Below are 24,919 nucleotides of genomic sequence, written 5' to 3'. Positions count from 1 at the left end.
GTCAGGTCGCTTTGCCATAGCACGCGAAGTATGGGTAATTCGATTAAACGATCAACGCACATGGTACTTCGTGAGTTATCGACATAATGGTCTGTAATTAAATCATGTCCTTGTATTATCGTAAGAGATCATAATTTACATTGTATTATAAATAGACGATCGTCTAAGATGGCTGGGTTACAAATTACCTATAAAAGGTATTTAAATGGTGAATAGAAAAAAAGAAAGAAAAAAACAGTGTCGTTGTCGTCTCATGAAATGTATCGTAAAAGGGGACCGTCGTGTGTCATCTCGAAGATTCGTAGTCGTATAACGCTACTTTCACTGATAGTTCACGCAATAATTCGTCGTGAATGTTATCGAGAGACGTTGATAGTTTCTTTCTTCCTTTTAACAGTTTTGGTCCGTTACCAATGGCCGTGACCAGTGTGAATACCACCATAGCCAGTTCCATGGGCAGTGATCTTCCCAGAGGGACCAGCGATCACTACTGAACCGGCATTTGGACCGGAAACCGCAGCGTTTCCCGAATGGGGACCCGAAAGGACAGCACCGTGGGACGCTGGTCCTGCCAGTACTGCTCCATGGGACGCTGGTCCTGCTATTACCACCCCGTGTCCACCGTGTCCTGCGTATCCACCGTGTCCTGCGTATCCACCGTATCCTGCGTGTCCACCGAATCCTGGATATCCTGCGTAGCTGTATGCCGGAGCAACGTATCCTGCAAATTAAAGGTTTATCGCTCATTTTTTCATCGGTCTTTAGAGGAAACGGAAAATTGTTATATTACGACAAAGGAGCGTGAGATGACTTTTCGTTTTAGAAACAATTGAATTTGAAAATTCTTCGACACATTTATAGGCACACGCGTTTATGACAAAAGAAACAACGTTCTTACAAAGTCGAATACGGCAAAACTTTGTTGCACATTTTTCCGTTAAACGCGATAACAGAAACGTTGTTTTCTTTCTTAGCGCAAAATACATTGACTTACCAACACCTCCTCCGTAGGGTCCGTCGTAACCTTGAACGTGAGCAGGACCAGCAACGGAAGCCGTTACGACGGCGGAACCGGCAACTGCACCGGAAACCTGCACCGGCCCAGAAACGGATCCAGAAAGTTTCGCTGGTCCGATCGACGGCGCAGCCACCAACGTCGATCCCACGTGAGGACCCGCGACGCTAGTCGGACCCAAAGCTGGACCAGCAAGGGCCACACCGTGGCCGTAGCCTAGATGACCTCCATAGTGTCCTCCGTGGTAACCGCCCCAAATGGCCTCGCGACGTTGTCGGGGTGCTGCTGCGACGAGCGCGCATAAGGCTGCTATCAGCTGAAAATCGCCACGCGTGAGTGTTCAATTTTCTGTTTTCGCATTTATGGAATGTAAGCGGTGTCCGATTCATTCGGTCGAAACATTCGTATCGGTAGAAATTGTCACGGTATTACATATTCGCTTCGTAAGATGCAAAACACTTTATTATCTTGTTAATTTTCACTCGAAGAAGGTTCTATCGCAGGTTTCGAAGCGACGATAAATAGTAGAGCATTGAACGGAAACTGCGAACGTTCTCGAGAACTGTCTCCGAGACACCCTCGTGGAAAAGTATAAAATATATGCGTGGCACTCGAAGCGGTCGGGACGTGTTCGGTCGCGGCGCGTAAAAAAATCCATCAGTCGATGTTCGCCAGACCGTGGGATCGAATACTTACGAAGACCTTCATCTTGCCGACCGCCGATTGCTGAATGTGCCTACGGACGACTCTCTCGGACTTTATATACTTCTCCAGGAACACGACCGCGCCCCCGGTGATCCCTTCAAATCATATCCGTTGATGGTGTAGCTTCAGCCATTGCGCAAGAAGGTCACCATCCGACACACCTACCCTCGAGACACCGGCTCCCTTAACTGACCTTCAACACGAATCGTTGGGAAAGAGTGGCGACATAACGCGTTTAGATAGAATTCTCTTTAGATTCTATATTCGAGATGATTCCGATTCGCGAGAAATCAAGTTGTCGTCTACCGACTAATAACGTAGAATGAACCTCGATGTCCGATCGATCGAGGAGAAATCGTTGAAACCCCGTTTCAATTGGTTCGCGTTTGATGGATAAAATCGTATTCCCGTCACGAGTTCGATTTATTCGAAGGAAGTTCGGTAACGAGAGAGCATCTTTCGCCTGGTGGAACTTTTTCGAGTCGCAAAGGATGTCGAGTACCTTTTGTTCGTGGACTCGAGTTCGATCGTTTCGTTGCACATGGAATTGGGAAACGAGTTTCTCTCGTGAAAACGTTCGTGGAAAGCTCTACAGGGTGTTACAATCTCTTTTGGCGATTCGTAACGTCTGCACAAGTTGCTCGACCGATGAAACAGTCGGTTCGTTAAAGAACTCGGTAAGAATGGAATTCTTTTGTGGTAGAAAGACACGGATAAAGTTCATAGGACATAGGAGGGTATGTCAGGACGGTAGAGGAATGGTGGCGGTCGACGTGGCGCGCCGCGTCGCATCGAAGTGGACGAAACGTTCGTTCGGAACAAAGGAATCGATTACGCGAACGCAAAAGCGGCGTAATTAGCGTAATTTGCGATTTCTCTGGCGATAAAGGGGACTTATAACGAGTTACCGGTCGCAGGCGTGATCTTCTACCTACGATATAATTGGCCTGCATGGTTTCAACGCATCGACATTATTCATCGTGATTACCGACTTATTGCGTCAAGTGTCTTGCGTGATTCTTTCGACTCTTGTTTTACCACAGCTTCTTTTCTTGCCGGAGTTGATTGTCTCGTGGATGACTAATGGCTAAAAAATGTAAATTCTTCTCTTTAATTCGTGGACCTATTCGTGATCGCTGATCGGTGTCTCTCGTAAAGACGTTCGATATTTTCTTCGAAAATATTTCTACGCCTAATTAAACTGCTTAACGACTGTTAGTTGTTCCAGCTATCGAAAAATCGTGGGCGGCGAACCGCGTCATCCTCGCGAACGAGTGAAGCAACCGATCTCTTAGTTGCACCGAGTCTAACATTACCGCTGGGAAAGAGTCACGTTCTCAGGGATTAATACGGTTTTCTTTCCTATGTACCGGCTGCGGACGAAGCTGCGGGCGTGAGCGTGCCGAACGTGACCTTTATTCCTAGTAGTCGCAAGGAAAAGACGCGATTCATGCTGCTCCAATTATCTTGCGACGCGACGATCGATCCTCGTATATCTTCGAATCGTGTACGTCCGTGTCAACGCTTATTACCGATCCACGATTGTTCGTCTAAATGCCGACGACATTTTCGATTATCCTTTAATTATGTCCGAAGTTTATTCGACGATATTGCCGAGTGAAGAATTTTTCAGAATGTGATTGTAACGTTCGAAGCGAATAAAAATTTCTCGAATTTCCTAACAATTGCAACGAGAAACGAATAAGATTATCTTCCGCTTGACCCGCTAATTTAAAAACGGTTCAATTAATGATAGAATAGCAACGTGACAAAACGTAACGAGTAGCTATAGGTGATTTTGTCGTTCGAGGGATATATAAAATATCGTTGTAAAATTCGTAAACGATAACGTTGGCAGGGGAACGGCCGCCCTGGAGAGATTGCACGTGATCAATGCTAATGGTGAGACTGACATTTGCAGTCATTGTCTGCAATGCATCGAGGATTCTTATGGGAGCAGACTAGCCTACCGATTGCTTCGGGCCGAACTAATTCGTTTAACAATATCGAATTTCTTTCGAGGGAATATTCTATATCGTAATTGAAAGAAAGGGTTCGTTGGTCCGGCTGTTTCAACTTTTTGCCTTGTACAATACGATCTATCGCAAAAATGTCCTCTTATTGTCGATAATCTTAATAATGGATATACCGTCGATTTCCGTTCGGAAGAAAAATACTCGAGTAATCGATAACGATACACAGTAGGTTTCTTTCGATAGTCTCCTAATTCGCATCGATACATAAAAACAGTACCGTTTCCGTACGGCAAATCGCTGTTGTACAAACGACTCGGTTGACCGTAAAGGAGAAACGTAACCGGTAGTCGAGCGGGACACTAAATTATGCATGAATACGGGTATATCCTACGGTTAGAACGATAGTCTTCGACACGGCAGATGGACGAGCTATCGTATTCTATCGAAACGTTTCGTTTACTGCGAACACTGCATAAATCCCCGATTTTATCGTCTTCTATATTGACCATTAATCGTTCAATTCGATTTAATCTAGGAACTAACTAAATAGTTTGGTAGCATGAAATTGGTACAAGAAAAGGTGTAGCATCGGAGTGGTCGATAAAGGAAAATCGACGCAAAATCTGTAGTCGTCTCGAAGCGTTAATCCGTGAAAGCAGAGTTCGACGTGGAGTGCAATCGAGAGGCGAGCACTCGAGATGAGCACGAGCGAGAAGCGGAATCGGCCTGTACCGTTCGATAAAAGCGCGGTATCGGTCTCTTTGCTGGCGAAATGACCTTGGCCGCAAACAGCTGGCGCAGCACGCCTGCTAAGCAGATTCTTCTGGGAACTCGCTTAGCGATCGCACACCCCCGACAGTGAAAGGACCACGCCTGCTCCACTCCGCGCTAGCTTGACCCGTTCGATCCGCTCGACGATCCGCTCGACGATCCGCTCGACGATCCGCGCCACTTCTTCGTTCGTCTTCGATTCCCTTCCATTACGAAATCGTCTCTTTCCTTCCTTTCTGACGCCCTCGCGTTTCGTTTATAGCATATTGTTGCCTGATTAAGTTTTTGGGAGAATGACTCCTCTCTTCGTTAAGTAAAATCTTGTCAATGGGACGCAAGGTTCTCGAGTACCATGGTAGAGAAGAATTATGTTCCGTCAAAGTTAAATATAGTATAGTTGCCTTACTTCAAAGTAGATAGCGAGGTAAATATTCGATAAAAGGACGAGAAAAGCATTGGTTACGTTCTTCTTGAGACGTTGATTAAAATATCTGTATACGATTAAAACGACAGAAAAACTGGAAAATCTACAAATGTCTGACGTGAAATTTGTCGTTGTAAAATGTCTACAAGTATAAGTTGATTCCGACGAATGGAGAGCGAATTGTATCGAAGAAGCGAAAATGCGCTGGCATCTCTAGTAGAGAAGATTCGGTCGCGGAACGCGGTGAATCGCTGAAAGTGGCTCGTAACGCAGACGCGTAAGGGGGAGTGTCTGCAGCGCGTACTTAAATGGCTGCTTTAAGAGATGATTCAGTTGGATTCGTTAAAAGCGTGTCTTTTCGCCGCTTTCCTTTCATCTGTACCGAAGAATTAGCTCAACGAGATTACATCTTTTAACGCGTTGATTGTCGCCGAGCCGCGAAAACGATGTCTAGCAAAACCCGTTAAAATTCCCGCTACCTGATTACCATCTTACGATGTTATGTTCACGCGTTGTATAGTTACGCGCTTTATGTCGCTACGCAATATACAAAATGTTTTTAATCTGCCGGTAGAATGAAAAAGGGAGTAATATTACGCGAAACAACAGAACGTAAATATAAAATAAAGTTTTTTCATGGGTGGTTTTTGTATCGAATAAGCTGTATTTAAAATTTGTCAAAAATATTCGATGTATAAATAAATCGACACGAATTTTGTAGAAAACAAAGCCAAAGACACACAATTTTCGAGCAGTACTATTTATCCGTTTTTCAATTGTACCACGGGATCGGAATAAGCGTGTATGAACAAATGATAAAATGTCCAGTTTCGAATAGTTCTTTCGTCGAAGCGCTTCCGTGCTCGTGATACAGTGAATTTAACAAACGGTCGCTTCTGAAAGAGCTTCGACGACTGACAAAAACAAGTAGAAAGTATGATGTTCGAGCTTGCGTTTCTACATATGCTTCGCGTCTTAAGGTAGATCTCGTCGGATTAGCACGCACTCGATGGCTTTTATTTTATTCGCGATCAGTCGAAGGGTAGAAAAGTCCTGAATCATCGAATCTGCTGGTACTCGTGAACCTGGAAGAGATTTAAAGCCCTTTTAGCGACGGTTAAAGCCGTATTTGCGGCAAAGACCGCTCGAAAAGTTCGAACCTCTTTTCCGTGTAGAATAGGATGGGTCAGCAACGAACCGTCAACTTCTCATTCGATCAGAATCCACCACATAACCGTTGATCTTCGGCTCGAATTTCACGACTCTCTTCGATTCCACGAAAATATCGGTCCTTCGTATTTCTTTTAAAAATATGTTTCTCGCCCGTTTATTAACAACTTCGACAAATATTGTAGAATAATAGTTCGATCTTCACGCGCAATTACCGAATTTTCTCAATTATGGGTGTACATACGTTTTCGAAAATTGTTCAAAACATATTTTAATTTAACGCTCCAATTCCATTCCATTGAACCTAGGTGAAGAAATTACGAGTGAAATTACTGGATGTCTGGCGCGAAATGAACGCTCGGAACAATCGAAAGGATCTCACCACGATGTTGTATCATCCTCCTAGCTTGGATATCGTGTCACAAAGCGTGCCTGTTCCCTTCTGTTACCCTAACGATCCGTTCACGGTCTTCTAAAGCAACGACCAGCTTCCTCTGTAATCATCGATGATCCAATTATGTACCATTTTCGAAGTATCGTGGCGTCAGAAAGAGAATCATCGTTGCTTAAAATTACCTTTGTTCCTGTGCTCTACGATGTAACATCGTAGATTCGAGCATTTCGTCATCGACAGAATAATTTTACGAATACCATCAATTATCGACGAACTCGTCGATTAAGATTTATCGTAAATGTACTGCTTTTGTAGAATTCGAGGTTCGTGCGTCGACTATAATCCTCCATTACCGAGCAATTACACGTATTAACTGAAACAGAAAAAAGGATTTAGTTTCATTTGTTCGAAGTACATACATGTATGTCAACTTGTGTCTTTCTCAACTTTTTTCGATTACATACAATACTTTTACACAGCTCTGGTCGTGGCAATCTTCGGTATCTCGTGTTCCTATCGATTCATGTATCTTGTTGCGATGTATCGTGAGAACGGTAGAAGACTTACTGTTTCGAACGTTGATTAACATTCATGATTATGTATTCGGCTGGCTTAAATTGGGAAGAATAGTGTCTTTTATAATTTGAACTTTTTAATCAAAATACATATTTCATAAGTGAAAGGTAGGATAGGATGAAACGGTTAGCCACTTCGTCTCGACCAAATTATCTCCCATGAATTATTAATAATCCTGCCTTATTTCGTGGCAGTTGCTCGACAGCGATTAATGTAACTTTCGTCTGCACTGCTCTCCTTTACCTCGTTATCTTTATTCCATCTTTCTTGATGTCTCTGTTAACCTTTGCCGATTTCATTCGACGCCACGCAATCTTGAACGACGATATCCCCCTGAACGAATAATTTCAAACTATCGAGACTATAAAGCGTTCGTTATGTATCTTAAAAGATTGCTAAATAGTTGAGATATTAAAGCGGGAAATCGATACTTAATAGTTCGTGAAATTCTCTAACGTATTTTTCGAAATTATTATTGTTATTTCGAGTTATGTTTCTATTCCGGTATACGTTCCGATTAATCCTCGTGCGAGCAACGCGACTAATCCCCGAACTTTCGATATCGAGAGAATCGGTGGACATCGTTGATAGGAAACATAGAAATGCTTACTAGAGAATGAAGCGGAGTTTTTGTATTGAAAATGTTTATTTCGAAAACGTGAGTCGATACAAAATTGTCCAAATAATGGAGATCCAGATATCTCTGTTCGAAAATCGCGCTCGCATGGTTTTCCAGCTAGTGGTCGCATACATCTGAAAGTTACAACGTTGCGTTTATTTGGAAATATCGAGAATCGATAAGTGTCAATGTATCTTGTAATTGTATTCGGTCGCTCGCGCAAGGGTTAAGGGTCGACGCAATGAAATAATCAAAGATGAGTTTTAAATACTGATGCTTTATTTTATATAAAGTATTGTATAAATGTATAAACGCTATAAATATGTGGTATCTATCTATGGTGGTGGTGGGGTGCTAGTCGTGATCGCAAAGAAAGGGTATGACGAGGGCGGGCGGGGTCGGGGGCCGGCAGCGGCGCGCCATCTATTTACATTCATTCACTCACGGGAAGGGCTGACCTACCATAATCTACCGGTCTCTCTCTTTCGCTAACATATAACACGATTATATAATATATGTGTAATGTGTGTATATATACGAGTACACATATAGCAATAGTGTGTGTGTGTGTGCGCGCGTGTGGCAATGCGTTCATGTATATATTTATATATATATACGCGAAGGAAGTAATAGTAATAGTATGTATACATGTATATATATATATGTATATATGCGTTATTATACATACATACATATATGTATATATAAAGAGAACATATATATGCGCATGGACGAGTAATGTAAATAATAATATGTATGCTTGAGAGTGCGGCAGTGAGTATAACAACTTGTGAGAGCGGCGACGCGACCGGTGAAGGATCGCGGCAACGTTCTCATCGGAAGAGAGAAAGGAAGTAAAAAAAAAAAGAGAGAGAGTAGTAAATATACGTGTGCGTGAAGAACGGCGGCCTTACGATTGATGGAAGACGTAAGAGAGAATAAAAAAAAAAATAAAAAAGAGTGCTGCCGGAGCAACGGTGGGTGTTCAGAAAACAGAACAGACCCAGTTGGTCCAACGACGAAGCGCCAAAGCTTGTCCACTTTGGGTCCATGGCGGAGCGGCCGGGTCCAACGTGTTTCCGTTGTACGTTCTTTTAAATATCGTTGTTCGTTTGGCGCGATTCAGGGTCGTTCGTGCGACGAAAGCATCGACGGATGAACCGATTGCCGATCGTTTCGCCGGGCTTGTCGACGCGACAGATCGCGACGGTAGATGTCCTTTTGTCGCACGGAACTGTTCAGCCGTGGTTGGCAATCGCGGCTTCGCTCGACTTCCTCTGTCGCGGTTAAAGTTGATGAATGGAAATTGACTAAATTTTACCCGTGCCTCGACGAGCGGTTTCGTCGACAGAGGGAGAGAACGAGACGAAATCGCGGATCACGAATGCCCGGGTCCACGGTGTACACTTCCCGGAGATCTAAGTCCGCGAACAGGGCAGGCCCAACGATACCAACGATGGCTTCCGTCTCGCGCTTCATCTGTGTCTCGATATATACCGACTGGATTTGTGATTAATATTCCGACTATATACCGACTACACCACTAACGCCGGCATTTTTCACCATATTCCCAGATTGGACGAAGCTTTGGGAAGAAGATCGTTGAGCGCGTTTGAGGATCGTTCGAGACCGGTAAGTGACTGTGGTGGGTTTGCCGCCGTCGCCGAGCCGAGATCGCTGGGGCCTTAGAACGTCTAGTACTTGCCGAGTGCCCCGGGGATGATAGCTCCGTGGGAGCCGAGTCCGGCGTGGATGGCGCCAGACGGTCCGTTGATCACAGCAACACCACCGTCGTGTCCGCCGATGCCACCAGCGATTCCGGCACCACCTCCCACAACAGCGATGGCACCTGTAACGTATCGACAACAACGATTAATCGTTCGCTTTCGTTCGTCGTCTATATTTTTTTCTCGTCTTTTCTCGCATTTTTGCTCGTAAGACGCATCGACGAATACGGACCAGCACCGCTAAGACCGGCAAGACCAGATGGCGCAGCGGCAGCAGCAGAGCCAGAGCTTCCGTCGTCACCGTTGATGTTACCGCTTCCAGCGTAGAAAGCGACACCACCGTAGGACGGTCCCACCAAGTTAGCGCGACCCTGAGATCCTCCTACGAGGGTGGAGGTTCCAGCGGAGGCACCTACAGCGGTGAATGGACCAGTGGCGGGTCCAACGAGACCAGCTGGCCCGGTACGTGGTCCACCTACGTTCTTGGCACCTTCTTGGGGTCCGACGATGTCAGAGGGTCCGGTTTGGGGTCCTACGTTGGCCTTGGGTCCTTCGGCGGGTCCAATGTCAGCCCTGCCTCCGATCACTCCTGCACAGGGGGAACAAACGAAATTCCGAATGATCGAATCGTCTTTCGAATCGATCGTGATCCGCCACTTGGAACGAGATTACGCACCACCGGAGACAATTTGTTGTACACCAGCGGCTCCAGCTGCCGCCGCGGATCCAGCGGCGTAGCTGGCACCGAGTGCCGGGGAAGCCAAGCTGGACGCTCCGTCTTGGAGAGATCTGGCGGCTCCAGCTCCTGCCGCGAGTCCACCGGTGAGACTAGCACCTCCTCCTACGGCCAGGCCAACACCGCCGAGACCAACGCCGCCTCCGAGACCAAGTCCACCATGACCACCGATAGCGTAGCCACCTCCGTGAGCGATTCCGGCGCGGGCCGTCGCCACTGCCAGACAGGCGAACACAATCTGCGAACCAGATCGGTCACTCGGTCACACCCCATCTTCTTCTCTTTTGTAGCCAATCGATCCTTAATAGACCCCTAATCGATCGCTAATCGATCGAACGCCGCGAAAGAAAAACTCTCGTCGCGGAAGCAACGACTATAACCGCGAGCTCGGGTTGGCCACCGATTACGAACTCGAGTCCCGTCTAACATAACCGGTGGCTTTCACTTTCCGATACTCGACCGCGTTTCGCCGCGTTTCGCCGCGTTTCGCCGCGAATCGAGGAAACGGCAACTAGAAAATCGTTCCGATCGCCAACGTTTTATTTAAGCGACGATCAGAGTAAATCTCGTCGATAATTAATATCGAAAATTTGATATTGGTAAATCGGTAAATCGGTAAATCGAATCGTCGAGTCAAATCGGATTCAGACCGAAAGATCCTTTAACTTCGCGAAAATGGAGAAAGCTCTAGTCCAGTCTAAACGTAGCGTAAGTCTCAAAGTCCGCGAGAAACGGTTGGAAGTCGAGCGTGGAATTTCGTAACGTTGCCGCGGCGCGGCACGGCGTAACGATTCCCAGCGTGTCGTTCGGGAAAATCGTAGCTCGAACCGCCGCGACATAACGTTTCGCAACCGGACCGATGCAGAACCGATTACGACTATTCCGATCTCTCCTCCCCAAATCTCAGCGTCGTTCGCGATCGATCGAGACGTTCGCCACGCCTAACGACCATATTAGGCGAGCGAATACCTTCGAATTGTCTCGCTAACGGATGCCATGTCCGGCAGGAAAGAGAAGCTTGCTCGCTTCTCGTTTTACGTAATCCTGAGTTCGCGAATTAACCTAATCGAATTCAAGGAATTCACAATTAATCGACGATTCGTTCTGGAAATCGGTCGACGCGTAGTTAACGCGAATCGATCGTGACATTTCAACAGGCTGATTTTTCTTCCTATCATTGGAAACGACCGGTTACGTTGTACCGCGAATCGATCGAACGCTACGTGCTAGGCGAGAGAAAATCGTTGAAACGGGCGAAAGATATTCGATTCCGTAACGGCGTTGCTAAAAGAGGCAACGCGTCCTCGAAACACAGGATTATGCGTTTTGAACTTAAAACTCGTCGCATTGCCGTTATGCATGCGTGTGTCTAACGACTCGGCGAAACTTTCACGTCCCGTTTACGCGGAACCCGAGCGAACCCGTGCGACGTGGCCGACCGAGCGTTCTCGCGAGCCAGCGATCGGAAAACGACCGATTCCGACGTTGCACGCCGTTCCGCAGCGATTCGAACCTCGCACTTTGCATACGTTTATCGAATCACCGGGAGAAAACGAAAGCAACGTCGTAGAAAACGAACGCTGATAACTCGTGCCGTTTTCAGGTTGGCAGAAAGATCGAGAGGAAAAGCGGCAAGCCTCCAGGCGAGTGACGCGTCGCGTCGGAACGATCGGCAAAACGGAGCTAGTGAATGAAGATGCACCGGTCGATAGAACCGGTCACGGGTTTGGCTGGTTACTGAATGACGATGATACTACCGCAACCGGTTTCGCGACGCGGTCAGTGTACCGTGCAACCGGAGATTTCTTGCCGCATGAATGGAACGCGTAAGAAGGACAAAGTCGGATCGGTTCGTTCGGTTAGTATAAACGGGACCAGACCGTTCAAGCCGTGACATTGAATTACCGAGTTGACCAACGAGCTTTTAAGTTTCCGCGACTCTTCGGTTAAAGGAACGATCGAGTCGAAAAAATGTCTCGAACGAGGGAACGAGTTGTTCGAGCGTCGAGAACAAAACGGATCGGTGCGAACGGGAAGGCAAGATCCCGAGATGAAAATTGGTAATCGAGAACCGTGGACGACGCGAAAAACCCGAATAATTCGAACACCCCACGAAAATCACCAACCCCGTGGTGGATACTCACAAAGGCCTTCATGTTTGGTGTGTGTATGGTGGGCTGGTAGTCCGGTGAATGACTGACTTGGGCCGGGCCGGCGGGCCTTATATACGCCTAACTCTACTCTGGCTACGCTCCACAATCACCATCCTTTCGAAAGCAAGGCGCTCCACCACCCTCCCTCCAGAAAAACTATAATCCACGTCGTAGCAGCGGCTAGCACGGACCGAGGTAGTCCCACCAGCTGCATTAGGGGACGAAGAGGGGACCCCGCTTTACACGGCCGATATAGAGGTTGCCGTTGTAGGTTCTGTTAGCGGGTATACCACGGAGAACAGCCTCCTACTCCACCCGCCCCACCATCTTGGCCTACACGATCGGCATCTACACGGCAGGCCACACCAAGTGCAACCAGGTACCACCCGGGTTACCTGGTCACCTACGATAGTCGACTCTCTCGTGCAACCGTGCTTCGGACGACGGTTTAGCGAGTACGCTGAAATTTACCGGATATTTCCAGTTAAATTATTCGTCGTATTCGTTTCGAGCTTTATACGGATCTCTCGTTAAAAGCTCGCGAAACCTGTCTTACCGTTCCGTGTCTGTTCCTGTACTCGAACGATTATCGACCGAGTAATCGTTCGACTCTTTCGAGTACAGCTCTTCGATCCTATATATTTTTTAGCGAATCCTTAGTACATTAGGTTCGCTTCGAAACGCATGTTTTTCTTAAATTTTTCTTCCGAATTGGACTACGCGATAATTTTGCATACGAACGAGGGAGGAGAGAAAACATTTCGTTTCGAGGTCTCCTGTCGTCGGACTCATCGATTCGGTTACGACAGTCCATCTCGATCGATAGACCATCAGCGAGAAACGATACGTCTCGCGAGACATCTAGTTTCCTTAGTTGGAACCTAAGACGTTCGAGAGATGTCACGCGTCCCTTCTCTCGATCGATCGATCGACGAAGTTAATCGTCCATGCCCGCTAATATTTCTTGTCTTCGAATATTCGATCGCGTTAGGGTACCGACGACCGACGACCGACGATGCTCCGAGGCTATGCTAACTATGTCCACTGATTCCGCTGATGCAAACATTTCAGACTCGTTAAAATTGACTGGTACTTTGAAAAGCGTATACATCGGATGATAGTTGGATTTTTTCATCCTCGCATCCGCAACTTACGGCAACAACGCGTTCTGAAACGCGGTGCGGCATACACCGTCGTTAGCATAGCTCGCAGGAAGTTTCGATTGCAAAAGTCGACACGGATTTAGCCCTGAAACGCGTGCAATTTCTCACGATCTCTCGCTCGCCGGTAAAAGCGTGGCATTAGCTGCACGAAAATGATCAGGATCGTACAAAGAGCGATGGACCGCCGATCCGGATGAAAATGGTCAGGAATATTTTTTGTTCCTGCTAAGTTAAAACGAGGTATTCGATCGGCCGAGAGTGGAAAGAAAGAAAGAAGAGAGGAAAAGTAGTAGATCCAAGAATGGTGACACTCGCGATCCAGATTATGGCCCGCTCGTTACGTGGAAACGGGGGACCTCGCATCGAAAAGGAGTTTCGCGTTAGCGGGCAACGCACTAAAGAGTTGGAATTACAGGTCTTTCAATGGCCTTAAGAAACCTGAATTCTTTTCTAAATAGATTGGCTACCGCCGTGCTGCACCGTGCCGTCGTTCGCTACTTATTACCTCGATCCACTCGTTCTAGTCGTTATTTTCGAAAATACCGATTACTTCTGGACAATGTAAATCACAAATTATCGAAACGAATTTTTAATAGGGTACATCAAAGAACATCGATTTATCGATATTTTCGTTTATTAACTTTTCATAGATTTAACTAGTTTAAAACGACATCCTGTACTTTACGCGTGTCGACTCTTATATTGTTTCGATATTATTCGTAATGATTTATTCGAGGAAAAGTGGGACGATACAATTGAAGTTAAATCGTCGCGATTTCACCGGACCATCCTCCCAGAATTAATTTCTCCCAGAAATACTTGGTTCGTAATTGATGTGATCCTGTTTACTCTTTAATCGATTAGTTAAAATCGCAATTTGATTTTTACGTGCAAGTTCGGGTGTCCGTGTCCCTGTATTCCATGAAACATCATCCGTAATGAACGCTGGCACAAAGGACAAATAAAACCACAAATTTCACGCAACGGCGAAACGTGGACTGGTTTTTCGAAAGCAGAAACATGGGCGTTCGATTAATTACCGAGTGAAATTCCGCGGGTAAAAGCGGCTCCTTATCAGGAACGCGTGTTCTTCATTCGATTCTGAGGAGACGCAACTCCCGTCCAGATCTTGAACCGCGTTTTTCCTATTTCCACGGTTACCGAACAAAGAGAAGACCAGGTCCGTTTCTTCGTCCATCACCGCGATACGTTTACGCGGATAACATTGTGTTCGTGTTTCACGGGATTATGCAATCGCGAGACGGTAGCTCGATGGTAAAGGAGGAATCGTATGTTCGGCGTTTGGATAAACGCGACGATGAGCGTGTATAAGGCTCGATACGTTTCGTCATCGATTCAATGGTAAACGAAGAGAGGGAGAAGGAACCGAAACAAATGAAAGAAAGGAAGACGGAGAATGAAAGACGACCCTGGGAAAACTGAAGTTGAGGATGACTTAATCTAACGCGTCGGTGGGGCGAACGCCGCGTTAATTAAATCACGAAGCTAATTAAGCCGAGTCGCTTACGATGCGATTCCTGGGCCGTATCACGGCCGGCTAGTTTTCCGGCTCGCGCGAAGTGAAAGCCATTATATTATTTGGCGTCCGCGAAAAATGCCGGTCTATCGCGAAAGTCGCCCGCGCGTATCTTTTCTCGCCAGCCCTGACCGGTTTCGAATATATAAAGCGATTAGACCCGAGCTGCCCGAGACTATTTGCCTTCTTGTCCACCCTCCAAACGGTCTCGTTGCGCGGTAATCGACAATTGCGCCTGCGAGGCCTGCGACGGCCAAGCAACGCGTACTCGCGATCGTTCGACTCTCTTACGCGCCTGGTACATCGGCGCGTACCAGGATTTCGCGTCGATTCTTCGATAGTTCGAAACTCTTCTATCCTTCTATCCTTCTATCCTTTATTATTTCATCGATTAATCGACGGCTTCTGTCCTTTTATCTAGCGACGCGAAATCGGACGTAATCGCATCGAGCGCCGAGTATCGAGCAATCGAACGTGAAAAACGCTCGGTGCGAGATAGAGAGAGAAAGAAAGACGGGAAATTAAACGATTATTTAACTTGTATCGTGCAATCGATGGGTTCTTTCGTTCGCAGTGTCACGGTTGAGTAATAACTTGACGATTTATTAATTGTACGTTTATTGAACGCGTTGTTTCTGACCTCGCTATCAATTTCTTGCTGCTCTTGTTCTCATCGATCCACCATTGATCCATCCTTTCGTGAAGAATTGACAAGTCGATGTTGTTTGTGTTCATTTAATTTTCGTAAGGTGTAATTAATTGGCAGTCGGTGATTTCGTGTTAAGAACATCGATGAAACTTTTATATAATCGATCGTGTTCAACTGTAAATTTGAAATAGCTGTGACATAGATATCCGTTCATCGTCGGATGATACTAAACTTTTCGTGTTTCCGAATTAGCGATTGTTCGTCAGAAGGAACGAGCGTATCATCGGAGGATTCGAACGATGATTACCCGAAACGGAATTAGAGGTTGGGTCGCGAAGAGAAACTGCGATAAAAATACGACGCGCTGACAGTAACGGTAGCTCGTCAACCAAGATGCGCGTCCTCACGGATTTTTATGTAACACTAGGATGTGAAACCGGTGAAATTTTCGTCGCGAACCGAGCTATCCGTGAGAAAAGCGCGCTCGTTCCGGGACGAGACGAAGAAAAATCGCTGGAACAACAAGATTGCCATTCGATCGCGCGTGCTGCCGCGTGTTTCTCGATGTTCGAATTATTCGGATGATCCGAAACCATGAATTCCTCGTGCAAATTGCACGAAATTAAACGATGATACTTTTACGCTCGATGAAGTTCTATCAGGAACATCCCCTGAACTCGTGCGAGTTGCCAGGGAATTCATAGAGTTCCAATCTTCGGCAATCGAAAGGATTTCGATCGAAAAGAAAGTCTTTGACGACGGACTCGAATTAATTGCCTCTTTATTCGATAGACGCGAATATTAACGATGGTTCGGTAATGCAAATTCAACCTGTTCTACAAATTTACGCGTCGAGTGCTATGGAAGATTTATTAGCAACAAGTTTCACCCTTTTATGTAATTCGTGCACGGCTGCGATAGATTGGAACGGTTAACCGCGATTCCAAGTTGGTCGGCCTTTGATCGATCCAAGATTGCACCGGAAATTCGAAATTGGGTTGTTCCACAACTTTGGTTACCCACAAATTAGCAGCGAGAAAGGAACAATGTATTTTACCGAAGTAAAAATATCTTCGACTTTGAAATGCGATATTTCGCATTAATTATCTCGACATTTTTCGATATTTCGAATTTAAGGTACATGAAATTTCTGCTATTAGGAATTGAATTTCTGAGACGCGTGCCAATAGAAATGTTAATCGTAAACACGTGGTCATGCGACACGCGGTTGCGTTACGCTTGGTCATTCGATGCGTGACGATATATCGTTCGATCAATCGGTCGCAAAATAACCAGAATCGCATTGACTAGCCGCAACAAGAATCGCCAAAAGTGCATAATTGCCGTTACGCAACCGCCAGGTCACTTTCTATCGTTCTTTCATTGAAAATCGTACATATTTCTGGCCGTAACCAGCACGCTTTCCCGTTCTATGAAAGAAACCTAAGATACTGTACGACGCGCGTACTTGACCTGTAACTACTCTAAGCTTCCAAAGTTCCGATCGTATAAAAAGTAACGCTTTTCGATAAAAAAAAAAACTCGCGATCACGTTTTACGTTTTACCGATGTACGGGCGCGAAACGAAACGGTATGCAGAGTTGATCGGCACAGGAGCGAGGAAGAAAGGAAGGAAGGAAGGAAGGAAGGAAGAAAGAAAAAGAAAACATTAAGGACGGACGAACGTTCGCCTCCGCTGGCGTTGCAACTCGCTTCGGCAAGTAGACTCGAAAGTATCTTACGCAATAAGCGAAGCGAGATAGTGTGGGCTACCACCGTCCAGCTCGAATGTTCTGCCCATCATTTCCGTGTTCTGCCGGTTGCTTGGTCGCGAGCTCGTACTCGCCTTTCTGTCTATGAACCGAACGACCATAGTCCGCGACTTCATTGTCCGCGTTGCCTGATTTCTCTGCAACGCGGGACGATTCGCTTCGTCGCGTGAATCACCAACTCGTTCCTTACGCTGCTCTTTTCTCCACCGCTTTCCTCGATTAACGTTCCTGCGAATATTTACTTCTATTTAATGTCTGAACGCTACGCTCCAAGTTAGATCGTAGATTAGTATTTTTCTTTTCGATCCAAAGGACGTCAATCCGTTAATTATTAGTTAGAAAAAACTCCTTTTTAATTGTTGGACGAAAACTAAAGTTCATTTCCTGAACCTTCGCTAGTGAAAAATTGTAACGTCTCTTCTTCGCGTTCGTACTTCTGGCGATGCTTATTGACGGAGCGGCATTTCTCGTTCCATTGACGGAATTTATTACGTTTCGGACATAATTAGAGAAAAAGAAAGATACAAAAACATGATTCGTTCCGCAACAAAATCCACTTCTGTTCGAGGTCCATTTCGCGTTAATGCCGTTTTATATAATAATTAGTTTCTTATGCTAATTTCGTACTTTCTGATCGTGTCACGATCCGCGTTTAAATTTATCGAGCTCGAACGACAGTTTTTTCCGCTTAATGCTTAGGAAGAAACTAGGAGAGGCAATGTCGTTCGACAAACGAAGTTTCTTCGATCGAATTATTTCGACTATTTCGATAGAATAGCGAACGCGCGGCATCGATTTATATGCTGTTAGGGTTGCAACCAGTCAACGCGGTGAGCACATGTTAATTAATTGCGCAACACTCTCCCGGTCTCCGGGCAGCGCACCAAAGGGTAGGTAAAAACCAACCGGCTGTTTCCGTCGCGCTCGCCCGCGCACATTATGCACTTTGCACTTCTTTTCATCTTAGTTTCTCTTATCTTTCCTCCTTTCTCCGTCCGTCGCGTCGATCGTTTCTTCGAGAGAAACAAGGCACGCCTAACGCGCGCTGCATATGTGGCGATCGGTAATGGACCGCGTATCCAACAGTGTATTCGTGCTTTGGAAATACCTTTCGACCGATTGAATCCGGTCCAACCGCGTACAAAAGTTAACGAGGTTCCACGCGAGCTCGTTAACCATTATTTCCCGCGGATACCTATCGCCGATTAACCCAATCGCGAATAACCTAACGTAGCAGCGATCTTTCGGGATCGATGCTTTGGCTATCCAACTCGATCGTTAATTAATTATTTTTCGAACGGAACAAATCTGTTCGTAACGAAGTTGGTTATACGTACTCAAACGAATACTACGATCCCACCTTTTAAGTCGCACGAATATCGTTAGGATCTTTTCAACTTGTCATGGTCGACGCACCAATTTTTCTTTATGCTACTCCCCTATTTAACGAGGATCGCCCTTTTGTAACTAACGATCAATAGTTCTTTTAAATATTTTCAAGCATAAGTCGCTTAAAATAACGTTTCGTAGAATTTAAAAGTATGTTCCATTCGCGAATAATTCATTCTAGCGTTATTATTTTCTTTCCGTTAGTTATTACATTAATTAAGAAGAATCGAAAAAAACGCGAGTCGAGTAGTCGGCAACGTTCGTACCAGTCGGTGCCATTGTCGCGAGAAAATCTAGAACGTACCGATACGTTCGTAGGCTGTCTTGTAGGTGGCATAATAATCTGATAAGTTGGCAACATTGTTTGTATGCGTGTGTACGCGAGGGGTCACTAGCGATCGATGTCGTGAACGTACGTTCTACAAACGAGTGATTATTATCGGTTACAATTCGGGGATGAATAATTCTAACGCTAATGTTGATAGAACGACGAAATGGCCCGATCAGAATGTTAAATATCAAATATACGTATATGTACAGCGATATAAGCAATCGCGCACCTTCTACGATATCGATTGCCGGGTTGATCGGAATTTAAGATGAGCCAGTCAAGACATTCGAGCGACGATTGTAAAATTTATCGAGCATCCGCGTAACGACGGTCGTCCGACATCGAAGCAACCGCGAATATCTACGGAATTTCGAAAGCGATCACTCGATTTGCATCTCCGCTCTGACGACGGTGATGACATGTCTCATCGCGCAGTGAAGTTTCCGGTGAATTTCATTTTAACGCGATTAACACGCTGCATTCGGGAAGAACGGAGTTACGAATCGCGAAATATCTAACGCCCGACGATGCAACGCGTAGGAATACAGCGCGTCGGAATATGTGAGCAATAAGGCGTTATCGTACAGTATACTAGCATACATTGCAACGATTTCGAATCGCGATAGTAGAAATTTCTCTTACAACAAATTTATGTACACTCATATTCCGAACGTTTGTTCGAGTCGTGCGCCTTATCGTTGTCAACTTCTAATCTAACCTAACTGCATCGAAAAAGTCGAATACGTTAGATAATTAATTACGTTTTCCACGCGAGCGCATAAACCCGAACACGGGTGTAATTCGATGAACATCGATTTGTCCGCGAATGATATGTAACGTAGAATCGGAGCATCTTTAGAAATTCGAGCATCTTTAGAAATCGATCCGTAACGACGACGACGACGACGACGTAACGAATGATATTAAAAACGTTGTACGAGGTAGTTTCGCGTTTCCGGTAGCCGGTGAAATTTAAACGCGACTCTTTGTGCCTTTTATTCGTGTCCACCTCTTCCGGTTCGAATCTGCCGCTATTCTGCCTCTAACCGGATAACCGCTCGTTCTTGTTAACGCGAACCTGCCCACCGCGTAAAGGCCCCTTTAATGAAATTTCATTGTAACCTGCACACTGTTCCACTTCGACTCGGCCTCCCCGACGAAATCGACGCCACTCTTTGTCCACTCTTTTTTCCTCTCTTTTCGTTTTTTGCAACGCTCGTTAACAATGGAAACGAAAATCGTCGGTTACCCGCGAACGTTAACGATTTCTTATTTTCAGCTAACAGGATATTCGATAGCCATTCAATCCTGCACGCTGACTTTTCGCATTGTTGCTTTTGTCGATGGAAGTTTCGTCTTTTGCTCAGCTTTTTTCCTTTTTCGTATCTTTGTGAAATGGACCGAAGAATAGATACTTTTGATAGTTTGCCGGATCTACGGTTCTTTTGTCGCTCGAAAGTAAATGATTTTCGAAAATATTATCGAACCGAACGAAGCTACATTTTTATTTCTCGAATAGACGCTTTTGTACGCAAGGATGTGGAGGAAGGCGGAAAAGTGTGACACGCGGGACCCACCGTACTCATTCCCGTTCACCATATCGATATTTTTTTCCGGTTCACCGACAGCAGGCCGATTCGAACGGTCGGATACGCTACAATTCTTTCGCATACCTAACCACATATTAACGACTGTTACTTGCCACGACTCGCCACGACTCGCCACGACTCGCCACGACTCGCCACGACTCGCCGCACCAATGTTGAATAATAACTGCATTCCGCTCGAAGCTGATTCGAGAGCTGGAGCAATCGTCGTTTTGCACTTTTGCCTTCCAGTGCGCCGATACACCGGTGGATATATTAAGTGGACGGCAACCCATAGAGCCTATTAGACGACGGAATCGCAACAGCGATGGATCGCTTCGCGTTCTATTTCGACGTTTCGAGACTTTGCTTCGGACGCTCTTATCGATCGCTTTTCTTACCGCTTTGCTAGCCGATAGGTTATTGCTTGGACAGTTGCACTTCTACGCGTTACATTCTTACGAATTGCATCGTATCGTCGTATCGCTATCCGCGATATTTCATGCGCAGATTCGGAAGAAAGTAGTTTATAGAATTGAAATAATTTTTTCGTAATCTATCGCTTACCCTTATTATCCTCTCGGAGAGTTCAGGAAGCAGAGTTCATCGCGTGTGGCCCGAGTGAATCCCAGCTATCCGATATCAGGTATTTCGTAACGACTATGAACCATCGCGAAGTTTACGCGTCGATTAAGTTACCTAGTAGAATCCTGCTTCGGACCAGAAGATAATCGAAGTTACGTTACCTCGGAAGTAATCCGAATGGACGGTTTAGCGAAAATTGCTGGATGGAATGAAATTGTTATCACGTCGTTACGCGAGAGAATTTCTTCGAAATAATTTATTAGCAACCTTGCGGACAATGTTCATCGTCTATCGGCGGAATACTTGTCGAAATTTCGGGCAGCGCGGTGCGACGTCCCAAAAATTATACTATCTCTATTCGAATTCCCTGCACGCGCAATGCAACGAGTTGTTAACACAATTCGCGTGCTGTCGCGCGGTGTTGTTCACGCGGGTATATATTTCCCGGCGAACTACGTAGTCAATTAAATTGTCAAAGGAGGCTTTTGTCGGTTTGCGTAACGTTCAGGCCGCGTAATGGAACGAAGTTACGCTCTTTAAAACGGCACACCAGAATCGTTGTTAATCGTCACGCGTCGCGTCCCGACAACGCTCTTTCCTCGCGGAAGATTTCGTCGTTCCGCCTCTCGAAACGAAACGGAAGCACCGCTCTCGCTAATTATCCTACTTACGATAGTCACGATGAAATTTTCTTCACGTTCCAGTCAACGTCGGAGTAAACTCGTTTCGAACGACTGTTCCGTTACGTCACGCGATTTTACTCGGTAATTTCAGTGATTCATGCTCGTCTCGTCGCTAGCCAGAACGAGATAGATTCGTTGCGTTTTTATAGCTTCAAGATTTATCGCGTTCGCGTAATTATCCAAGTCGAAAGTCGAAGACTGGTAAAACTTCTATTACCAAAGACACCGGTATATTGTTTTTAATAATGAATTAACCGGTACGAGGGTCATTGCTGATTAACGAGTTCAAGTGTGATAGAATCGAATAAATATTATATAATAGATAACGGTTAACAAGTTTTTTTTATCGTATTCCTATTCGCTGCGCCCCACCGGGTGTGGTATTTCCAATTTTACACGGGCATTTTTGCCTTTTTTCGCTTGAAAATTCTTGTATTTCTTCTTTTTAAGCGTAACTCAAGAATAAAGATCAGCAAATAGTCGCGACGCGTTTTTCAATTTCCTTATCGACTTTTGTCATTTATCGGTGTTTTCCATGTGAAATACATGGTTCGACAACGTTGTTAATCGGAGAATTCATGGAAAATTTAAGCGACGGATTGTCACCAAGCTATTGCGTCAATATTGACAGTAACTGCGAGAAAATTTAGGGTTTTTCTCTACTTCGAGCCTCGAGGTCGTAAGCGATATTTACGATCCGACGCGACGGCTGTCGTTGCCGTTGCGTCGATCGATCGAATTACATTTCTGAGTAAACCGCGGGTACTTTTTGCAAAATATTCAACGCCGCGCAGAATAAAATATTTGCGAAGCATCGAGAGTACAAAGATGAAAAATATTTCCAACGATCGACTCGTAATTACATTTTGTATTAAACGTTACGAGTAGATATCGTATTTACAGCGTCGAGTTGGATCGCGGACGTTATTTCAGAGAGAAATACGCGTATTTTTGCCTCGATTTCAACATGAAATATTAATCGCGTCGTTATCGCTAAACAGTTGTAACTTCGATAGATCCCGATTAAAAGCGGGATGCGTCCTCTAACGCAAACCTCCACCTGCCGGACGTTTCCGATAAGTTGCTAAACAAATTCTTTTTAAGCGTCGTGTTTGTTTTATAGTAATATTTCTACTCATTTGATATTTCTGTTCACTTGATACGTTAGGTATCATAGGTAAGAGACGGAGAAGAACGATTCTCGGGTCGAAAAGAGGGGAAGGGATGCTGCTTCAAAGGGACGATTACGTCAGTCCCGCATTAACGCGATCGGCTTGTCTTTGAAGGGGAGAATTTTATCAGGTACAACGGGCAAAGTCGACCATGGTCCTTAATTAACGCAACTCGATCAGCGATCGAAGGATGCCCCAAAGTTAGAGGATCCTTTGAAAGCCGGACCGATCGAAATTAGTCTACGTAGGCTACCAGCAACCTGCTAGAAATCGAACGCATAGTTTTCGTAAAACTTTGTCTACAACCACGGAACTTGGTTAATGTTCTCCTTTCGACGGCGTGGCGACGTTAATTACCGCGTTGGAACGCCGCTCCGCGTTAACGATTACTTTCCTCGTGACAAGCGTGACCTCGTGGCTTTATTCAAATTGCGAATCATCGCTGGTTAATTCCTGGCTCGAAAGGACCCGTGCAAGAGCAATAACGTTGAATAGCATTAACGGTTCGGTCTGTTAATTACCCATACGCGTGTACTTTGCGGAAATTCGATCGAAAGGGGTGCAAAGTTAAGTTCGTCGGACATATTAATGGGACGTGTTCGTGTCTAAAGCGACACGAGTCGTCCAATTACACGATCAAGGGTTACACAGCCGTGTTTCTACGCTTCTTCGGTCTATCTCTTATCTTGTAGAAGGAACGTCTTGGTGGTGTTTTTTAGCAGAAAAGGATATTGTCGATTTCGATAGGAAGGAAAACTTCCGGTCACCGAGACAGGAGAGAATCTGGGTGACTCCTGGAGACACAGCAGCTAGTTATAATCGCGGTAACGCCTTCGACCTGGATTCTAGAGCATGAACTTATCGGGAGCGAGCCAGCTAGCTCTATAATTGCGCAAACCACGACTCACAATGCCTTCGATCCGAGCAAAAAGTGCCCGGCTGGCAAGCTCGACCGATCGAACTATCGAGGGGATTGGTCGACCGGACCGGCTGCTACGTGCACGGCAACTGCATCGAAGGAAAGGGAAATCGCCGGTTTCTGCGCCGAACGAAAATTCTTGCCGTTTCTTTTTTCATTCTCGCTCGTCAATTTCTTCGATTCCCATGGTCATTCTAAACTCGTCTGCTCCTCTTCTGTCCATCTCCGAGTCCATATTCGCGAATTCTCACGTTTTTACTTTACCGATCTTTACTTTACAGATCTTTTAAAGTGACCTGACGAAATGTTGAAATCCGATGCCGAAGCAGCTAGAAGAAACGTGAACTCGAAATTTGGCGAAATCGTATAACGGGATATAATATCACGTGTTCGAACGATAGCGAACTATAGGTTTAATTATCATGGACGAGGCAACGGAATGGAACGGGAGCGTGGAAGTAGCCACGGGAGAGCAACGCGGCAAAGACAGACAGATCCACGACGTGGCGTGGCGCGGCGTGGCACGGTACGAGGGAGCGCGGCGCGGCGTCTCGGTGCAATCCCGTAGAAAGCCAGCGACGTTAATTTCCAGGATCGTACCAGATATACGTTGCACCTTGCACGCAGCCACTCCACTCGTAATTCACTGATTCCGCAGGATTTACGGCCACAATTCTCCGAGTCCCCTGGCTGTGCCAGCCGATGCCCGTACGCGTTCCAACAAAATTGACACGAATCTGCATAAAACCGTGGGCATTAACGAATTGCCATCGCTACCGAATGAAATATTTCCGGTCTGGTGTTATCGAGACCGGTTCGCGATCATCGTTCCTTTGTCTCTATATTCTACGACCAATCCGCGAATAC

General features: G+C 45.7%; 3 protein-coding genes and 1 long non-coding RNA gene across 4 annotated transcripts in view; 1 reads left to right on the top strand and 3 right to left on the bottom strand.

The window, feature by feature from the left end:
- Positions 1–92: 92 nt before the first annotated feature.
- On the bottom strand, positions 93–3,997 carry LOC100878090 (uncharacterized). The gene is made up of 3 exons (XM_076533892.1): positions 1,712–3,997; positions 995–1,331; positions 93–721 (listed from the first exon to the last, which is right to left on the bottom strand). Exons 1-3 carry the CDS (start codon positions 1,721–1,723, stop codon positions 408–410), a joined length of 663 nt encoding a protein of 220 aa, XP_076390007.1. The 5' UTR covers positions 1,724–3,997; the 3' UTR covers positions 93–407.
- Positions 1,231–24,919, top strand: part of LOC100877977 (glutamate receptor ionotropic, kainate 2) — a 139,112-nt gene continuing 115,423 nt past the window's right edge. The window contains exon 1 of the mRNA XM_076533856.1: positions 1,231–1,347. The gene's annotated coding sequence lies outside the window, so the exon portion shown is untranslated. The remainder of the gene's footprint in view (positions 1,348–24,919) is intronic.
- Positions 7,908–12,418, bottom strand: apd-3l (apidermin 3 like). Its single transcript, XM_076533890.1, has 4 exons — positions 12,258–12,418; positions 10,054–10,351; positions 9,610–9,966; positions 7,908–9,499 (listed from the first exon to the last, which is right to left on the bottom strand). Exons 1-4 carry the CDS (start codon positions 12,267–12,269, stop codon positions 9,345–9,347), a joined length of 822 nt encoding a protein of 273 aa, XP_076390005.1. The 5' UTR covers positions 12,270–12,418; the 3' UTR covers positions 7,908–9,344.
- LOC143264870 (uncharacterized) lies at positions 15,344–21,918 on the bottom strand. The gene is made up of 3 exons (XR_013038836.1): positions 21,261–21,918; positions 17,358–17,615; positions 15,344–15,789 (listed from the first exon to the last, which is right to left on the bottom strand). It is a non-coding gene; the product is annotated as an uncharacterized LOC143264870 (long non-coding RNA).

This window comes from Megachile rotundata, chromosome 7, assembly GCF_050947335.1.
Source record: "Megachile rotundata isolate GNS110a chromosome 7, iyMegRotu1, whole genome shotgun sequence".
Taxonomy (NCBI): domain Eukaryota; kingdom Metazoa; phylum Arthropoda; class Insecta; order Hymenoptera; family Megachilidae; genus Megachile; species Megachile rotundata.
The sequence above is the reverse complement of the archived record's forward strand: the minus strand, read 5'-3'. Positions and strand labels throughout refer to the sequence as shown.

Excerpts from the sequence above, each read along its gene's own strand:
- LOC100878090 (XM_076533892.1), bottom strand. Across the intron at positions 722-994 it reads ACCCTACGGAGGAGGTGTTG|GATACGTTGCTCCGGCATAC; the intron begins GTAAGTCAATGT and ends TTTAATTTGCAG.
- apd-3l (XM_076533890.1), bottom strand. Across the intron at positions 9,967-10,053 it reads ACAACAAATTGTCTCCGGTG|GAGTGATCGGAGGCAGGGCT; the intron begins GTGCGTAATCTC and ends CCCCCTGTGCAG. Across the intron at positions 9,500-9,609 it reads TGCCGGTCTTAGCGGTGCTG|GTGCCATCGCTGTTGTGGGA; the intron begins GTCCGTATTCGT and ends GATACGTTACAG.